The following is a 17,679-nucleotide window of genomic DNA, read 5'->3' on the forward strand; positions in this document are numbered from 1 at the left end:
AGCACACACCTGCCCTGGCCGCGGCCGCACTGGTCCTGGGGGAGGGGTGTCCTCCACGCCCCAGCCGCCCCTGACGTCCAGGGGAAATTCCGGCGGGGGGTCAAAGCCAGGAGGCGGGCGGCGGGCAACGGGCAACGGCGCGGGCCGGCTGGGCGAGTCCCCGGGGCCCGCCGCGCCACGCCCTCCAACCTCCCCGCGCGGCCGCCCGCATTCGCCGCCCCCGCCCGCCTTCCGGCCGGGCCGCGAGCACTCACCGTTCAGCGGGGCCCGCGGCGCCTCTTCTTCGCCTCACGCCGCCGGGGAGGCGCGGGCCCCGCGGCCCCGGCCCGGCCGGCTGCGCCCCGCGGCTCCGCGCGCCGCCAGTGGCCCCGGGCTGGCGGGCGGCGGGGCCCCGCGGGTAGGCCCCCCGGCTGGCTGGTGGGGGCGGCGCACGTGCTGGCGCCGGGGCGGGGGCGGGGGCGCGGGCCGCTGACAGCTCTATGCCGCGGCGCCGCCGTGCTGCCCGCGCGCGCCGGGCCCGCCGCGCATTCCCTCACTCGGCGGCCTCTGCTCCTCCGTCAGGCCGCCCGCCCGCCGGAAGAAGCGCGCCCGCGGGGCCGTGCGCCCACCCCGGCCGGCCGAGCGCCGCAGCCGCAGCCGAGAGCGCCGGGGCGGGGGCAGGCAAACACGGAGACTGCCACTCAAACGCCGTTCAAACAGAGGAAGGTCCTCGGGAGTCGGATGACGAGCCTCGGGGAACACACTGCACACGACCGCATAGGGCATCTGGAATGCTGCGCGCGAGCCGAAGGTAGGCAGCTGAAGCCCAGTGACAGACCAGACACGCAGAAATGGGCACCGGGGAGTTCCTTCCCCGCGACACCGAGTGTGCTCTGGGCCAGAACAAAAGTGCTGCCCGTCGTCAGCAGTGGTGGGCTGACAAAAGCCAGCGGTGCAGGCAGCTCTGGTCCCCGACCCCAAGAAGCAACTGAAGAGGAAGACAGAAAACAGCTTCGTTTTGAAGTTCCCTCCCGATTGGACTCTTCAGTCGGAAAAGAAAAAGACTAAGGGGACTGGGTAAAACTTAAAGGAATCCTTTTAGTGTATATTTAGATTGCACAAGGATGAACTTGTTTGCCCAGGTCTTAAGAATTGGGGTTAAGCAGGCACACCTAAGCCCTAGTGGCAGTTCACCTTCACTACGTATCACCCTATATATGGTTGAGAGGAGCCGGGAAGTGCTTTCCCCTGGAAGGGCAAGTGCAAGCTAAAATGAAAGCACTCCAAGGTGAGTTCAGTTAGGGGGGCAAAACCACCACAGGCTGCCCATCTCCTAGGTTACTGCCAGAACTGGAGGCTGCAAGGGCCAGGAAATCCATCATTACACAACTTGCCTCAACATACCTGTCTTGTGTTGACCACACTGAGACAGACAAGTGACCTGCGTCCTATCAAATACTAAGCCCTCAACTCCTTCCCTCCACCAAGAGGGGGGTGTCTAAGATCTATTAAGATTTTCGGAGCACACACAGATCTCCAGAGTGAAGCCCTTTGCACACCAGCAGGAACTGAGCACCCCGACGGAGACCACAGTAGCCCTACAGTGAGTGCACTCAAGTAACTGGGAGGTCTTAACACCACGGAAAACCGGATTCCTCAGCGAGTAGGAAAACACGAATGTCACAGGACAATTCATAACCACAGATATTTATTGTGTGCCATAGCAAGAATGAAAACAAGATGGTCCCTGCTCTCAAGGAGCTTACAATCTCATACTCCAATATTTGATGAGATTTAAAAACTTGTTTTTGTCTAATCAGCACTATAGGACGTAAAAATTTTCACATTGTATTGGTCACTGTTAGAGAAATTGTGAATAAAACATAATTATCTTTGAAGTCTGCAGTCATAGAGATAACATAGTGTATAATGTCCAGCAAATGCAAACTTATGGCTTGATTTCTTCTATTTAAGGTGTACTGAAATAAAAGAGATCAAAAGGGGAAAGCTTAGTAACACAGGTCCTAAGAATACTGGAGTAATTTAATAGATTATTAAACTGCCACACAACTCTTTGTAGGGCAGGTAATTATTCTCTGCAAAATGTTTTTTGGGCAACATAATCAGTTTAATCAGACCTGCAAATCTCAACCATTTACAATCACTCCTGATGGGTATATAATTTATTCTATGATTCTTAAAGGGCTTTAGGAATGCATTTGTTTAAAACTTTAAAGACTCCCAGCACAGTGGCACAGCAAAATTTAGTGAAAACTGCATTGGGGCTATCTAAGACTTAAAATAACAGAAATGTCTAATTTTGCTACGTATGTAAGTGCAGTGTTGAGAATTCAAATCGCACTCAGCAAAGCACCTGGCTTTTCTGAGTTAAAAAGGGGAAACAATCTTTGGTTGCTCATCAAAGTCTAAAACCAGTGGCAGGCACATCCTTCATGTTCTGCTTCACAGGCCTCCCCTTCAGCTGTCTAGTTACAAAGAGCAATCATATTGATTTCATTAGCAATATTTTAAGATAACCTATCTTCAAATAAATCCCAAATCACCTATTTTATTTAAGATCAAAGTGTTTCTGAACTTACACTAGACAGGTTACTTTTAAGTCATTAAAAAAACACCAGAGTAAAGCTAATTTAAATGCCAGGAAACCTCATTTTTTGCAAAAAGTCAGGAGAGAACATCTTAGACCTAACACCTAATGGCAATATCAACCAACTCATGTCAGTTTTTAAATCAATTACTGGGGACACAGTCTACTTTTATATTTTAGTAAGTACTAAATCACCACTTCCAAAGCCTATCTAATTCAGAATAAATCTGAAATATTTATTGAAAACTTACTAAGCACTAGGCACTTTACATAATCTCCCTTAATGGAAGGCAATTTCTTATCATTTCATCTTTCACTGCTGAGCCAGATGTGATCCAGGTCCGCCTGGTCCTCCTGTCCCCTCCCAGCTACTGCAGTCCTACGTTGCCACATCAGTGACATATACTACTGCTTCATTGGAACTTACTTTAACTCCGGGCTCCCAAAGGCCATTTCTCCACCTCAGGATGCTTTGTAAGGGAAAGGGTCAGACCCAGAAGAAAGGAGTTAACTATTTGCATTTCAAAAGGCACTTCCCACAAGTGGAAAATTCACTTAGGTTTTTTGTTTTTTTTTTTTACTCACTGCAGCTCATCCCCAGCCCTCAACAAAAGTTTTACTTCCTTGGGCTGGGATAATAGCTTTTTAAAACCGCCACATTTCCTGTTTTTAGGAGCTGTTTTTCAGTCTAATGTTCTGCAAGTTAGGCATTACCAAAAGACAGCTGAAAGGATTTTTCTTGGTTTCCCATTTCATAGCTATAAAGAAAAATATAAAATGTGCTTTTTTAAAAATAAGTGACAAGTCCTCTTACCTGAGGACTAGTTATTATCTTGAAAACACGTATGTAAGGGCTGTATCTGCTGGGCTCTGTAAAACGGTGAGATTTCTTTGTCTTCACAATCTCTTAGCAGATTGCCTGTGATGCATATCACATTCTGGTTTAATTTTTATTCAAAATAAGTGTTTTCTTTTTCTACTTAAAAAAAAAAGTGACTGATACTTCCAATCTATTACACTCCAAAAAAAAAGCATGTTTTCTGAGACACACACAGATGATGTTTTTTGATGGGGCTTAATACCTTTCTTGGAATAAGCCAATATAGACTAGAAGTAAATAATTCTTTGACAAGATAAAACTAATCTTTTCTGAAATGGCACTTTACTATTTGAATGTAGTAGACTTGATAATACTAGTAGGGGACAATGAAATATCCTAATAATCCCCAAGTTAAGTTTTTGTTGTCATGTATAGGAATACATTAGGGTATCAGTGGTAAAGTCAACCCCTTTATTAGGTCTTAACACAGGCTGTACTGGAGCTTGATTAAAATAAAGTTCACTACAACTAAGAGACCAAAAAAAAAAGCTAGGAAAAAATACCAAGTATAAAGGCACTTAATTCTGTTGATGAATGATTTTGATCAACCAGAGGTCTTCAACTAGTTGCAGTTGGGAGTAAAGGTTCAATTCCTGGATAGGCCCGGAGGGGTAGCTGTCAGAAGGCCCCTCCTTGCTGAGAATCCTGAAATTGAGGAGGGAGCATGGCTATGCGCCAGGCCTGGAGCTCAGCCAGGTGAAGCTTTGGTGAAGGGCACTCAAAGATAATTTGAGATCCCTGCTTGAAGGCATACATATTATACCCTAATGGAATAACAGTTGGCTTGGTTCATTATAACTACATGCTATTAAGTGTCACATAAAACAGGAAAAGCTCAAAAGTAAACCGAACTTCAAAACCTGAGCATTTCAGCAGGAATTAATTTTGGAAGTTTGGAATAAGTCTTTATCAGTAAATACTGTTAGGAAGGGGCATAAAACCTAAATGTGATTTATTCCCACCAAGATGTTTAAACATTTTAACAGTAAGGTATTAACAAAGTGTTGAGGATGCATTGGGGGTTGAGTGGGGGTGGGGGGGTTGGTAAGGGCCTGGCTATATCTGTTTGAGTTTTCTTAAACCTACCAATAAAATTAAGACAAATGTAAGGGAAAGATATAACTGGCTTAGGTGACTCAGGGAAAGAATGGGAACCCTGTAGTACTCAACCAATGAGGAACCAGGGGAGGGACTCGCGCACTAGGAGATAAATTACTGGCGCCAATCTCTGCAGGTGTGCCTGCCCACCAGACATCCGACCGTCATTAAAGCCTCGCTCCTCTGTTCTCTTTGTCTCCGTGTCCACTTACTGAGTTTGGACCAGTGAGTGTGTTTCTCACAATACTGAGCTTGAATAAGTCAGTACTGGGTTCTCCTGACCACCAAAAAGTGGGCAGTTGAGCAGCCCACTTGACCAGCATAAGGACATGTACTGCTGATGCTCCTGACCAGAGCACAACCTCCTGCCCACAAGCTCCTTCCAAGAGCCAGAAGGCACTGCCAAGGCAGTGAGCTACAGGTTCTACCTAGACATATTTCCTGTTTATTACAAGCAGAGTTAGTCACTCTGCTCTAAACCTAGTGTTCTTACAGCACCTCTATGGGAGTATTTGTTTTTCTTTGTGGCAGGGGTGGAGGGGTAGAGATGAGGGCAAGATGACTGTTGAGGTCACGTCCCTCGAGGACACCAACGCTTCTCTTACCACATCGCTGGGTGGTGGTGGTCTTCCTTAAAACTTTATCAACTTACTGTCAAGAGTGGGACATAAGTTACATTCAGAATGATGGAAAGAAAGCTATAGCTCTTCGACTGTTTAGCTTTTTCTGAAAACTACGTATTCAGCATCTCTCCTTTTTCTTGCAAATAATAAAGTTTAAGGGAAACAAAATGAGTTATTCATAGTTTTCAAAGCTTTGCAGTATTCCATTATTTTCAATATTTTCATTATTACTAATGTTCACTCTAAGACATGTTTCAAGCAGGAATTGCATGACCATTTTTTTTTTAAACCTCAACATAACTAAAATCCACTGAATGCTGTAAATTTTTTTTTTGCATTCAGCATGTATTAGTCTATCATTATGGAAGCTGCTCATAAGCACTTAGTTTTTAAAAAAGGAATCATATTCACAATGTCGAACAAGTTTATAAAATTGGTGAGCAAATTGTAAAAGCATAACACTGTTTAGAAACCAGCTGTCTCCCATTTATATTTCCTTATTCTTGATATAAACTGGAAACATATACTATTTAAAAATAATGCTTTTTAAATAGTAAAATATACAAGAGATTCCTGAGCATAAGAAAAATATCTTGAAAATATGTGGCCATTTGAAGTATAAAACAGCAAGTGTAAAGAATAGCATGATTTAAAACTACTGTTTGTAGGCTTATAAACAGTACAAAATAGTTTGCCTTTTCTGAGTGCATAATTATACATTAGTGCAAACAAAAACGTCTCCAAATTTAATGGCTACAAATCTCAAAGATTTGCAGAGGTGCGCAAAACATGAAATTTCTTTAATGTCATGCGAACTGAGCCCAGTTCTCGATTAATCCTTTCCAAACGATCTTCCAAGGCTTCCTGGGGGAAATAATGGAAAAAGTTTAATTAGAATTCTCCATTAAGTTTACTGGTTCTATAATCGCCACCTACTGACCCTTCTTCTTTCAGCAAAAAGTGGTATGAACATTACAATCACAGTTATTTTGTTTTTTGTACAAATCATTTGTTGTTTCTTTTAACCTGAACAATGTGAATCAACTTTTCAACCATTCAAAATAACTGTTGCACTTTAAAATATTCTCAAGTCTGATATTTTGAATATGTGGAAACTAGTAATAGCAATACAACTGACTGGAAGGAGCTAATCTTTGGCTTCACTGAATCACAAGGCACCTAGGAGGGGCTTCTTCACACATTTTGCCTGAAGAAACGGACACATCTGATTAGCGCCATATCCCACTTACACATATATCAAACAACTTTCTTTTGACAAAAATTTCCAAGTTAAATAACGCTGCAAGAGACTTTTCAAAGAAACAGACTTTCACAAGTAACAAATGTTAACTATTTTAAAATAAATGGTACCTGAAATAAATACCTATCATTTTAGATACTTGATTCAGTATTAACTCAAATGGCATCCTGAAATAAAACTCAAAATTTTCTCTTTAACAGCTTTAAGAGGATTACATTCAGATTCATGATAGAATATTTAACATATGAGCAAAAAGTTAACAACCACTTTTGCTCTTTCCTGTTTTTGCTGCAGATTTGCACACAATTTTTAAGAAATACTTTTTCAAAATGTTTTTCAATTGAAAATTTCCTATTATGAAATATCCTTCTACAACACCATTTTAAATCAATGTGAAATATTCCATCAGACTTAACCAAAAATTCCATATTCAAGCAAAAATCTTTTAGTAGAAATTTAAGGTTGCTTCTAATTTTGAGTATCATAAATAATGCTACAATAAATATTTTTAAAGATATCTTTTTGCACATATCTTTAAGTACTGTCTTAGGAGTCATTCCCAGAAGTAAAAATACTAGGTCCAAAGAAATACAAAATTCTAAAGTTTTGTGACAATTTCTACTTCCACTCCATCTGCAGTGTGTAAGAGTAAGCTTTCCCCCATCCTGGGTGCTTTTCTTTCTTTTTTTTAATATCTGCCAATGTAACAGATTTTTATAAAATGATGATTGTTTTTTAAATGTGTATTTTACATATTTCTTTTTTTTGCCCAATTTTACTTTTTCACTTATGAATCATACATAAGCATTCTCAGTCTTTCTTTGCGCCATTTGTCTTCTAACTGGACTGAAACAGCTTTGACATATATAAACAAAAATCAGAATCCTTTAAGTCTTATTTTAAAGAACTTATAATCATTACATAAAAACATATTAAAAGTTTCAGATTAATTTAGAATGAGGATATCAACAAGTCCTTCTACTTTCTCAGCAAATTGTTTATTTTTTTTCAGCAAATTATTTTTAAAAAAGTTTCACGTTGAGTCTTGTAAGTTACAAATAAAAACTTTCAGAACAACAAAAACAATAAAAAGACTTAGCATCAGTAAAAAAAGAGAAGTTAGGGATATAGGCCATAGAAAATGACCTCTATTTTTTTTTATGACTTTCTTCCTTTCTGGTATCATAGATAAATCTGAAAACAAACTTTTCCTGAAGTTAAGGCACTGAAAAGCCCAATGCAGTTAATTTTTTTCTCCCCTTTCTTTTCTTGTTTTTTATTAAGGAATCATTGATATACACTCTTATGAAGGTTTCACAAGAAAAACAATGCCATTATTACATTCACCCTTATTATTGAGTCCCCCTCCATACCCCATTGTAGCCACTGTCCATTAGTGTAGCAAGATGTCACAGAGTCCCTATTTATCTTCTCTGAGCTACACTGTCTTCCCCGTGACCCCACACATGCCATGTGCACTAATCATGATACCCCACCACAATTCCCTTCTCCCTCCCTCCCCTCCCCCTCCCCTTTGGTAACCGCTAGTCCCTTCTTGGAGTCTGTGAGTCTGCTGCTATTTTGTTCCTTCAGTTTTCCCAATGCAGTTTTATAAGAGACCACATACTTGTGCTGCTATGTTTAAAATGTTAATGTCCCATGGTTTCATGCACTTTAATTCTCTGAAAAGCAACCAGAAGAAATGCATATTGGCCTCTTCCCTGGCACCATCTCCTGCTCAGTAATGGAATCACATCTCTCTTCTCTTACTAACTTCTACAGCTATTCCAGTTATGAAATTCAAGCGTTTTACATGTTAACAGGGGTTCATAAATAGATTGCAGATTGGGGGAAAAAAACAAACACAAAAAGGGAGATTTGATGTGAGAGAATTAGTTTAACAATGTAAAATCTGTTAAAAGGCATACTGCCATTTGCTCCCAAGTTAGTTTCCTGAAAACATAACACCATGAACACCTTTTCTTGAAGTACAAAGGTAAACTCACTTTATTTCTGAAAGCTAGCATGCAGCTATAAAACATGCTATCATCGAACACTTCCTATAAAGGCTAATAGTTTTGTCCAATTGCTTCAGTGTGTCTGAAAACCATGATATTAAAAACTCATCTTAGATGAATGGAGCACTGACTCGCATCAAGAATCTAAAGCAGATTCAAGCTAAGCCATTTCACCTGATTTAATCTCGTCTGCAAAGTGATTCGTCCTCCAGTAGAAGGCATTCGACTTAGTGCTGCCTCAATCTGTTAACACAAAACAATGTTTAAATAAAAATACAAGAATTCTAATTACAGGCAGGGAGATTTATAATAGAATGGAAAGAAAAGACTTCAACCTAGTTATTTTCTTGTCCATCTCACCTTCACATGAGCTCTGTCTTTCCTACTTAGTAAGGACAGCTCGGCTCAAACAAGTTTCTAGAGCGGTGTTGGTGTGGCATCTACAGGCACATGAACTTCCTGGGGCATCTTTGACTCAGTAAGTCCCTTCTGACTATTCCTCAAACATAAGCATTAAATTTAGAAAAAAATCTTTAAAAATGTTTGTTTGTTTTTACCTGGTCTTTTTCTTTTGTAAGTTCATCAAAAAACCGTTCCGTTTCAGCTAGGGTCCTAATTTTTGCTGTATACTCAAAGTCATTACCATGAGCTGCTACTGAAGTCGGCTTACACTGTTCATAGCTAACTGATTTATTCTTCTCCCAGGCTGGTCTCAAAGAGACTTTCTTCACTCCATTTGGCAACAGTTCAGGAGAAGAACTACAATTAACATGGATGTCGGCGGCTTTTTCTGAGTATTTTTTTTCTGTCAGAGAGAAAAGGAATTTTTTTTCTGATCCACTTTTCTAATCAATCATATATTTACTAAGTATACCAAACTTCACTTTCTGGAAATGGCTGCTACACAGCCAAAAAATGTAATGAAAAGACACAATAAATCATATTTAACTCAATGCTTTTTCTCCACAGAATTCTAACAGCTTTGCTTTCAGTCAGACAATCTTCACAACTCCCCTACATGAATGTAGGCAAACTTTCTGTAAGCTTAAATGAACGTTAAGTAAAATTTAGTGGGCTTACATCAATACTAAAGAGTTAACATTTTAAGGGCCTACCCAAGTAATCTCACCTACATCATAACTTTATTCCAAACTTAAAATATTAATGAGAAAAAAATAAAAATGACCTGAAGCCTAAGCTGCATAGAGATTTAGAATACAAAAGTAAACAGAAAAACTGAACACTATGGCTCTGGTGATTAAGCATCAACATTCCCTGTACCTCAGTTTCCCAACTTTCCAATGAGGATAACAACATTGACACATAATAAAGAATCATGAATGCTTATTTTTAGAGGCCCTTGGGCAGAAAAATATTAAAGTGTAGGACATTATAATATTTAAAACCTTGAAAAATACCAGAAACTCACAAAATGGAAGACTAAAACCATAACACAATTTTTTAGGAAAAGATACCTTCTAAATCATCTAGAGGAAGAAACTGGAGTTGTTTTCTTGGATTGGTACGTTGTAATGTAGACACAGGAACAGTATCTAAATCATCCAAAAGTATATCAGATCTATTGAATGAAGCAAGTTACTTGTGAGAAAAAAAGGGTTTAATTAATTTTCCCTATCTCCACTAGACAGATGAGATGGCATCCAGTTAACTCACATATTTATATATTTTCAAAAAAGAAAGCTCGTCAGATAATTTCCTAAAACTGAAATTTGTGTTTTCTAACACAAATTATATTTACATGCTAGATATTTGAGGCATTTACTCATGTGTTATCTCATTTGATCTTTATAACAACTCTTTGAAATAAGCAGGGCAGGTATTGTTATTCCTGCTTTATAGAAGAGGAAACAGAGGTTCAATGTGCTAAGTAATAGAGCCTGATGCACCAGGGTCACCTGCTCCGTCCTGGGAGCCCTGGTCTTCTCACTACAGCACACACTGCTGATCACACTTCCAAGAGGGGACAGTTTTCTCAGGAGCACAGGTAAACTTACATTTAGTGCTAGGGCAAGGCCAGGCCAGCCCACTTTCTTGTACAAATGGCTCAAAAATCCCCCTGTGTCATAACCTTTTCAGGACAACAAAGAATTATCATTCTATATCCAAAATCTGGGAAGGGTTGTAAGGTGGTATTTAGATTTAGTACTAGCCAGTTTATGTAGTTAAAAATTGTTTTAATACTTAAAAATGTTGATTATGACATTCGTTTCAGTTATTTAAATCCAGAGAGTTCCCACTAACAACTGAAAAATTAGTGATAGGTAGGAGCATAAGTTGATATTAAAAAAAAATCAGTATCATACATATTTTATCCTACATTTTTAGAGAACTTACCTAATTGGACTGCTTTCATTTTTGCTAAGTAGATGACTAAATCCTGGGGACAAATTTTCTTTAGGGGATCGCTTTGGACTATAAGCCACAGTCACTGGTGTTAACATAATCTCTCTTTTTGCTACAGAAGAAAACAAAGAGGAAATATTCTTTTCCTTCTATAAAATATATGTATTGTATTAGCAGAACGTACATTAACAGTAGGGCACTTTTTCTAATTTAAAAGAAATACAATTTCATCATAAAGCTTCTTGAAAGATAGATAAAGAGTAAATAAGATAGAAATAATTTATAATCCTGAAGTCTAGAGGGAACTACTGTCAACATTTTAGTATATTAGACTGTAGTTTCAGCAATCTGACTCAAAACTGGTTTTTCAGGATTTTAGAAGTCGACTGGAAATAGGATGGAAACACTGGTGCACTAGTGAACATTCCTAGAACTCAATCATATATGAATCTCCTCAGTTGTTATGAAAATGGAAATCGCAGACACAAAATCAAGGCTTAAACTTCAAAACCATACCTGTAACTGGCTAAAGGAAAAGGTGACTACTGCTGGGTAACCTGAGGTAAATATATGAAAAGAAGCATCTGTTTTCAAGAAGCTTCAATTAGTTTGTTTGAACTAATGTTTAATTACATAGTTATCACTGTGAAGTGGTATTAGTTGTGAAAAATGTGCTGGACATACAAAAAAAACTCACTTTAATACACTACGAGAATTTCTGTTAGTCATTGCATCTGTGCACTCATTATTATCGAACAAGATTCTATTTAGGGATCCAGCATTCAGAGCACTCTCAGAAGTCAGGGAGACAGGAAATGTCAAACAGTGTATAGCTAAAATGTTACTCTTTGAGCCCAAACGATACAACCATCTCTTACTTGGAGTGCTTGATTTACGATTTGAAGGTGGTAAAGATGATGATCTCTGTGAAGCAGGATTAAACTTCTTTTGCCTTTGTGGGCCACATTTTTCTGGAGACTGACTTGCATTGCCTGACATTTCAGTTTGCCGAGGATTCACTAATTCTGTAACAGACAAATGCAAAAATCAACCAATCAAACAGAATAAACCTAGCTTTAATTATCTGTCTTTAAGAGATGGTTACACCAAAGCAATCAATGCCTCTAAGATATAATAATCATGAGACAAATGTACCACATTATAATGATAAAAAATGCTTGATGAAGGAAAGTGTGAGAGTTTATAATGAACTCATGCTGGTTCCCTGTTTACAATTGGCACTCAAGGTGATTTTTCGAGAGAGTGTATTTTTAGAAAGCAGGTCACTAATTTATTTACTAGGAGATACTGCTTTGGAGATGCAACACCAAAGATGTTGATGATGTGATTAGAGGGTCCAACCAAACAAATACAAGAGGAAGTATAGGAGATGCAAGTACTGCTGACCTGCACCTGTGACAAATACAGTATTAAAGATGCTTCCTGTCCTGCTAGTAGGTGCTCAGTAACCAGGAAAGGTGAGAGCAGGAAATGCCACATATTACTTGATGAATTCCAAGTGTCTGGCATAACTTCTTTTTCCTTTTCTTTTTTTATTAAAATATCATTGATTCACAATCTTACAATGGTTTCACATACACACAACAGTGGTTCAACATTCACCCTTATTATCAAGCCCTCACCCTCTCCATTATGGTCACTGTCTATTAACATAGTAAGATGTTATAGAATCATTGTTTTCTCTGTGCTGTCCTACCGTCCCAGTGACTGTAGTGATTGCAAAGTAGTGTGCCCCTTAGTCCCCCTCTCCCTCCCTACCCAACCTCCCCAACCCTTCCTCTTTGGTAACCACTAGTCCCTTCTCAGTGTTTATGAACCTACTGCTTTTTTTTGTTCCTTCTGTTTAGCTCTGTTTTTATATTCCACAAATGAGTGTGATACTTTGTATTTGTCTTTCTCTGCCTGACTTATTTCACTGAACATAATACCCTCTAGATCCATCCATTTTATTGTAAATGGCAAGACTTCTTTTTATGGCTAAATAATATTCCATTGTGTATATGTACCACATCTTTATTCATTCACCTACTGATGGACATTTATGTTGCTTCCATATCTTGGCTACTGTAAATAGTGCAGCAATAAACATAGGGGTGCATATGTCTTTTCAAATTGGATTTTGTTTTATTTGGGTAAATTCCTAGGAGCGGAATGGCTGGGTCAAATGGTATTTCTATTTTTAGTTTGTTGAGGAACCTCCATATTGCTTTCCACAGCAGCTAAACCAATTTACATTCCCACCAATAGTATAAGAGGGTTCTGTCATAACTTTTTGATGTGTGTAAGACAAACTGATACAGAAAAATTTCAAATATCCTTAAGAATGCCATATAAATCTTTGATAATCAGAAAGTAACATGTAATTTGTTTTGTATAAAAGTTGCATGCTATGCCACATTGTGATATATTATTAAGCAGGAACTCAATTATCTATGAAATGGGGCTCAAGTAGCAGTAATATAAATTTTTCATTACTTAAAGAATTTTGTTTTAAAGAAGGTAGTATAACTGGGGGGAGGAGAGGAATTTATCTACATAATATTTATCTCTCTACACCAAACAAGGAAAAATACTTAACTATTTGAGGTGTCCTCCTTCTCTGTCTGCATGCCCCAATTTTTTAGTTTTTTTTTTTCATCGAGTTCTCTTAAAGCTTTCAGGACTGGTGTGTCTGAAGTCTCTCTTTGTTTTTTTATCAGTAAGCTTGTTGGTGAATTTCCAGATGAAGCATCCTTTTCCAGAGGAGATAGGTACCTTAAAAAATAATTGTTAAGATACACAGTGCTATGGACTGAATATTTGTGTCTTCCCACCCCAAATTCATATGTTGAAGCCCCAATCCTCATATGTGATGGCATTTGAAGGTGGGGCCTTTGGGATATGATTTGGTTTAGACGAGATCATGGGAGTGGAACCCCCACAATAGGACTAGTGCCCTTAGAAAAAGAAGAGGCTCAAGATCTCCCTCTCTGCACACACACACACCAAGGAAAGGCCTTATGAGAACATCACGAGGTAAAGGCCCTCACCAAGAACCCAACCATACTGGCACCCTGAACTTGGACTTCCAGCCTCCAGAACTGTAGACAATAAATATTTGTTGTTCAAGCCCCCATCCATGGTAATTTGTTAGAGCAGCGCAAACCAAGGCTGTTTACTGGCTTTGTTGGAATACCACGGGAGTTGATAACGACACTCCACAATGAATACGTATGTATGCTTCACAATGTCAATCAATTAAAACTGAATCTGCACTAAAAGACCAGTGCTTCCCAATCCTCTTCACCTCCTACCTCATACAGAAACATACTTAATTGGTGCTCTGGAGTAAAGGGACAAGGTTGCTCTTGGGGGCTTGGGCTATGAGGAGGCGAGCGGGTCAACATCTTGTCCTGACCAGGCACCCATGTGCGGCACACCACCATGCAAAAGCAGCTTAAGGCAGGGAAGCTCTGCACGGCACAGCCTTTGAAAGCAAAATATCCTAAAAACATTAGTTTTTCAAAGTAAAATAAAAATCAGGTCCTCAAAATTAAGACATTAAAGAAACAAAGAAATGGCTCTTTATGCTTCCCGAACATTTAAAGGCAACTGAAAGCTCTAAGAAAACACAAGAGTCTCTAAATAGGATCTAGACAAAGTTCTCTTACCCAGAAACACAGGTTTCCTCCAGGTGGTTATCCACTTTATTATCCTGGACGTCCAAAGGCTGGCCAGTAAAGATAGAATACTCTGCTCCTGGAATCAACCACTTCCGCCTGCTGACATCTGAGGTTGCTAGTGTGCTGTGAGAATGAGAAATGTTCTGAGACATCTTGAGGTTTGGGCTTCAATTCAGACTGAGCATAGAAAGAAAACAACTGCTTTGAAATACGATTTACAAGTTTGCACAGTAATTTTAAAACTGCAAATGACAATCTTATTTCAGATACATGAATTCTATTTTATGGTTTTAAGATCCAACTGCCCTGTTATTTTTGGTTTCTGTTACTTTAGAATATTCCTGAGTTTCAGTCAAATTCAGGTGCTATCATATCCTCATAGCTTGGAACACCCTACCTAGCCCACTACCACGCTTCCTACCCTCTATACCCCTGCCATAGCTCAGGCCAAGGAGGTGAGGCAAGAGTGCCCCCCTTCCTGTTCCTTCCAGACCAGCACTGTCCAGCAGGATTTCCAGTGGAAACAGACATGTCCTCTTGTCTGCACAGCTCAGCATAGCAGCCACCAGTCACATACTGCCATTGCACACTTGAAATCTGGCTAGTAAGACAGAAGAATCAGTTTTTAAATGTCATTTAATTTTAATTAAATTTAAATACCCAGAGGTGGCTTTTGGCACCAGGATGCAGTGCAGTGCAGTTCTAGACTATCACCCACCATGTGCTGATGAAATCTCTGCTCGTGAGGCTCACACCACCCCACTTCAAACTGGCCACTCACTGGACTTCAGATCTCATCCCATTCCCCCCACACGCACTCCCGCCTGCATACACGGCAACTTCAGTGTCCACACTGAAGGAGCTACGGAGCTCTCTCCAAGGATCTGACTCTACTCCTCAGTCACCTCCTCAGGGGACACTCGTTGGGCTGAGTCCATCACCAGAGAACACACCTACCTTTGTACAAATACTGCAAAGATTCTTATGGCTCACATGCTCGAGCATCATCACAGCACTGTGACTGAGAGGCCTTGTGATTCTTGGCCTCACCACTCTCTATGTCAACCTCTACTAACGTCCCTGGCCCCTCTCCACCCACTCTGGAGTACTCACCTCTGAGGATAATCACTCATCTCTCTGACTCCCCTCCTCGCTCACCTTCCATCACATCTGACTGGCAGCAAAAACCTAAGCCTCAGTGAATGACTACAATTATCTCACTTCCAGTGTCTGTACTCCTATAGTTGAGCTTTGCTGGAAAAAAAGGTCACCTAACGGTACAGTCTGGGGTGTCATTACAGAATCACTATCACCATCTCAAGTGGACACCCAACACTGGCTTGCAATAATACCTTCTGCACTATCAAATTCCCACTCTCCAACACAATGAACTTCCCCCCCAACTCTCCTCAGACCTCCCACCCAGCCTTGACTCAGGTGAGAACGTGAAATAGAAACCAGAAGATGAGGGTTCCTTCCCACCTTCCTCTCTCTACTCCTCTCAAACCCAAACTGTAAGGGTTGCCTCTTTTACCTGTTTTGGTTTGACCTCCCATTAACTCCCTACCCTTTTCCCTCAATTTTTAAATTAACAAACATTTCAAATATTCTTAGAAAATTGCCAAGAATACTATAACAAGCACTCACCCATACTTAGTTTTGATAAATAGTAACATCATACCATACTTTTTAAAATTTTAAGATGAAAATTATATATACATGGTCGGTTATATCTTTTAATTATGTATACATAATGTATACACCCTTTCAATGCTTTTTCTACTCAACATTATGTTTGAGATTTATCCATGTTAGCATACAAAACTTTATCATTTTCCTCATTTACACACAGTAGAAATATATCAAGTTATTTATTCTTTCTTCTTTTGGTGGATATTTAGATTCTAGTATATCACACCTTTCAACAATACTACATCTTATGTGTAAGAATTGCTCTAAGGTAAATACCTAAAATAGAACTGTGGAATTTGGGGTGTGCAGATCTTCAGTCTTACTGGATGTTAACAATCATTCTAGGTGAGCTGTATCAATTTTCAATTCAACAGGAGTTTGAGAGTTCCTATTTCTTCACATCTTTGCTGAACTTTACAATGATTATTAGATTTTAAGTTGGCCTGTCTGATAGTATGAGTGGTAGCCCATTATTGTTTTGATTTGCATTTTTCTGATTACTAGTGAAATGAGCATCTTTTCATTTTTATTGGCCCATTTAGGTTTGTTTTACTGTGAACTGCTTGTTCATACTCTTTTATCACTTTTCTGTTGAGAAGGTTGTCTTTTTCCTTTTGATTTGTTTAAGTTCTTTATATTCTGGATTTAATCCTTTACTGGTTCCTGTTCACTTTAAAAATACAAAATATTTTAAGTGTGCACAGAAACATGGATTACACTCATGCACAATCATCCCAGTTTATAAAATCTCGGTTGTCTGTTATGTATCCTGCAGATTTAAATCCACTTTCAAGTGGGACCCAGTTATAGCTGAAGCCCGGTGCCTCTCTAATCACAATCTCTCCGGGCACCTGTTTACACTACGTGTGAATTCTGCATCCCCATGCACCCTTTTATACTTTTACTATGTCTGTATGAACCTGAAAGATATGTAGACTATTTTACATGCTAGGGTTCTAGAAGCTTTCTCTCAAGTTCCTTTGCCAGCTCCTTCTCTATCCAACACCAAAACACTGGGGGTTTTCAGAGCTTTGTCCTGGACCCTATCCATCTTATAGCTTTAATCACTATAGAAAGACAACTCCAAAATGTATAACTGCAGCGTAAGACCTTACTTCTGAGCTCCAAATTCACAGTTCTAATCACCTACTTGATTTCCACTTGGAATTCATATGAATCTCAAACTAAAATATTCAAAATGGACATTCTGATCTTACCCCAAGGTCTATCTCCCATCTCTTCCAGCTCCATGTGACAGCCTTGGTTCCTCAAGACAGAAACCAAGGAGTTTCCTGACACCTCCCTTTCTTACCTTGCCATTCCATTCATAACCATGTTCTGTGGATTCTACCTCCAGAATCTCCATCAAATTATCTTTTGTCCATTTCCATGGCCACCACTCAGCCAAACACCCTCTCTCTCCTACCTTTGCAATAGTCTACCAGTGTCTTTGCTTCTATTCTATTCCTCCCC

General features: G+C 39.7%; 2 protein-coding genes across 12 annotated transcripts in view; both read right to left on the reverse strand.

The window, feature by feature from the left end:
- PITPNM2 (phosphatidylinositol transfer protein membrane associated 2) overlaps positions 1 to 390 on the reverse strand; it is a 144,776-nt gene extending 144,386 nt beyond the window's left edge. For all 7 annotated transcript variants that reach the window (XR_008993879.1, XM_057492402.1, XM_036922025.2 and 4 more), the window contains exon 1: positions 255 to 390. The gene's annotated coding sequence lies outside the window, so the exon portion shown is untranslated. The remainder of the gene's footprint in view (positions 1 to 254) is intronic.
- Positions 391 to 5,319: 4,929 nt separating this feature from the next.
- Positions 5,320 to 17,679, reverse strand: part of MPHOSPH9 (M-phase phosphoprotein 9) — a 64,255-nt gene continuing 51,895 nt past the window's right edge. For 4 of the 5 annotated variants that reach the window (XM_057492404.1, XM_036921997.2, XM_036921995.2 and 1 more), the window contains 8 exons: positions 14,503 to 14,637; positions 13,431 to 13,606; positions 11,710 to 11,856; positions 10,823 to 10,943; positions 9,943 to 10,046; positions 9,025 to 9,272; positions 8,642 to 8,710; positions 5,320 to 6,052 (listed from right to left, as the gene is read on the reverse strand). In XM_057492404.1, coding sequence (XP_057348387.1) covers positions 5,951 to 6,052; positions 8,642 to 8,710; positions 9,025 to 9,272; positions 9,943 to 10,046; positions 10,823 to 10,943; positions 11,710 to 11,856; positions 13,431 to 13,606; positions 14,503 to 14,637 — 1,102 coding nt within the window. In that variant the 3' untranslated portion in view covers positions 5,320 to 5,950. Of the gene's footprint in view, positions 6,053 to 8,641; positions 8,711 to 9,024; positions 9,273 to 9,942; positions 10,047 to 10,822; positions 10,944 to 11,709; positions 11,857 to 13,430; positions 13,607 to 14,502; positions 14,638 to 17,679 lie in introns of those variants that run through there. The other variant, XM_057492403.1, reaches the window with a different exon arrangement.

The sequence above is a fragment of the Manis pentadactyla genome, chromosome 14, assembly GCF_030020395.1.
Source record: "Manis pentadactyla isolate mManPen7 chromosome 14, mManPen7.hap1, whole genome shotgun sequence".
Classification (NCBI taxonomy): domain Eukaryota; kingdom Metazoa; phylum Chordata; class Mammalia; order Pholidota; family Manidae; genus Manis; species Manis pentadactyla.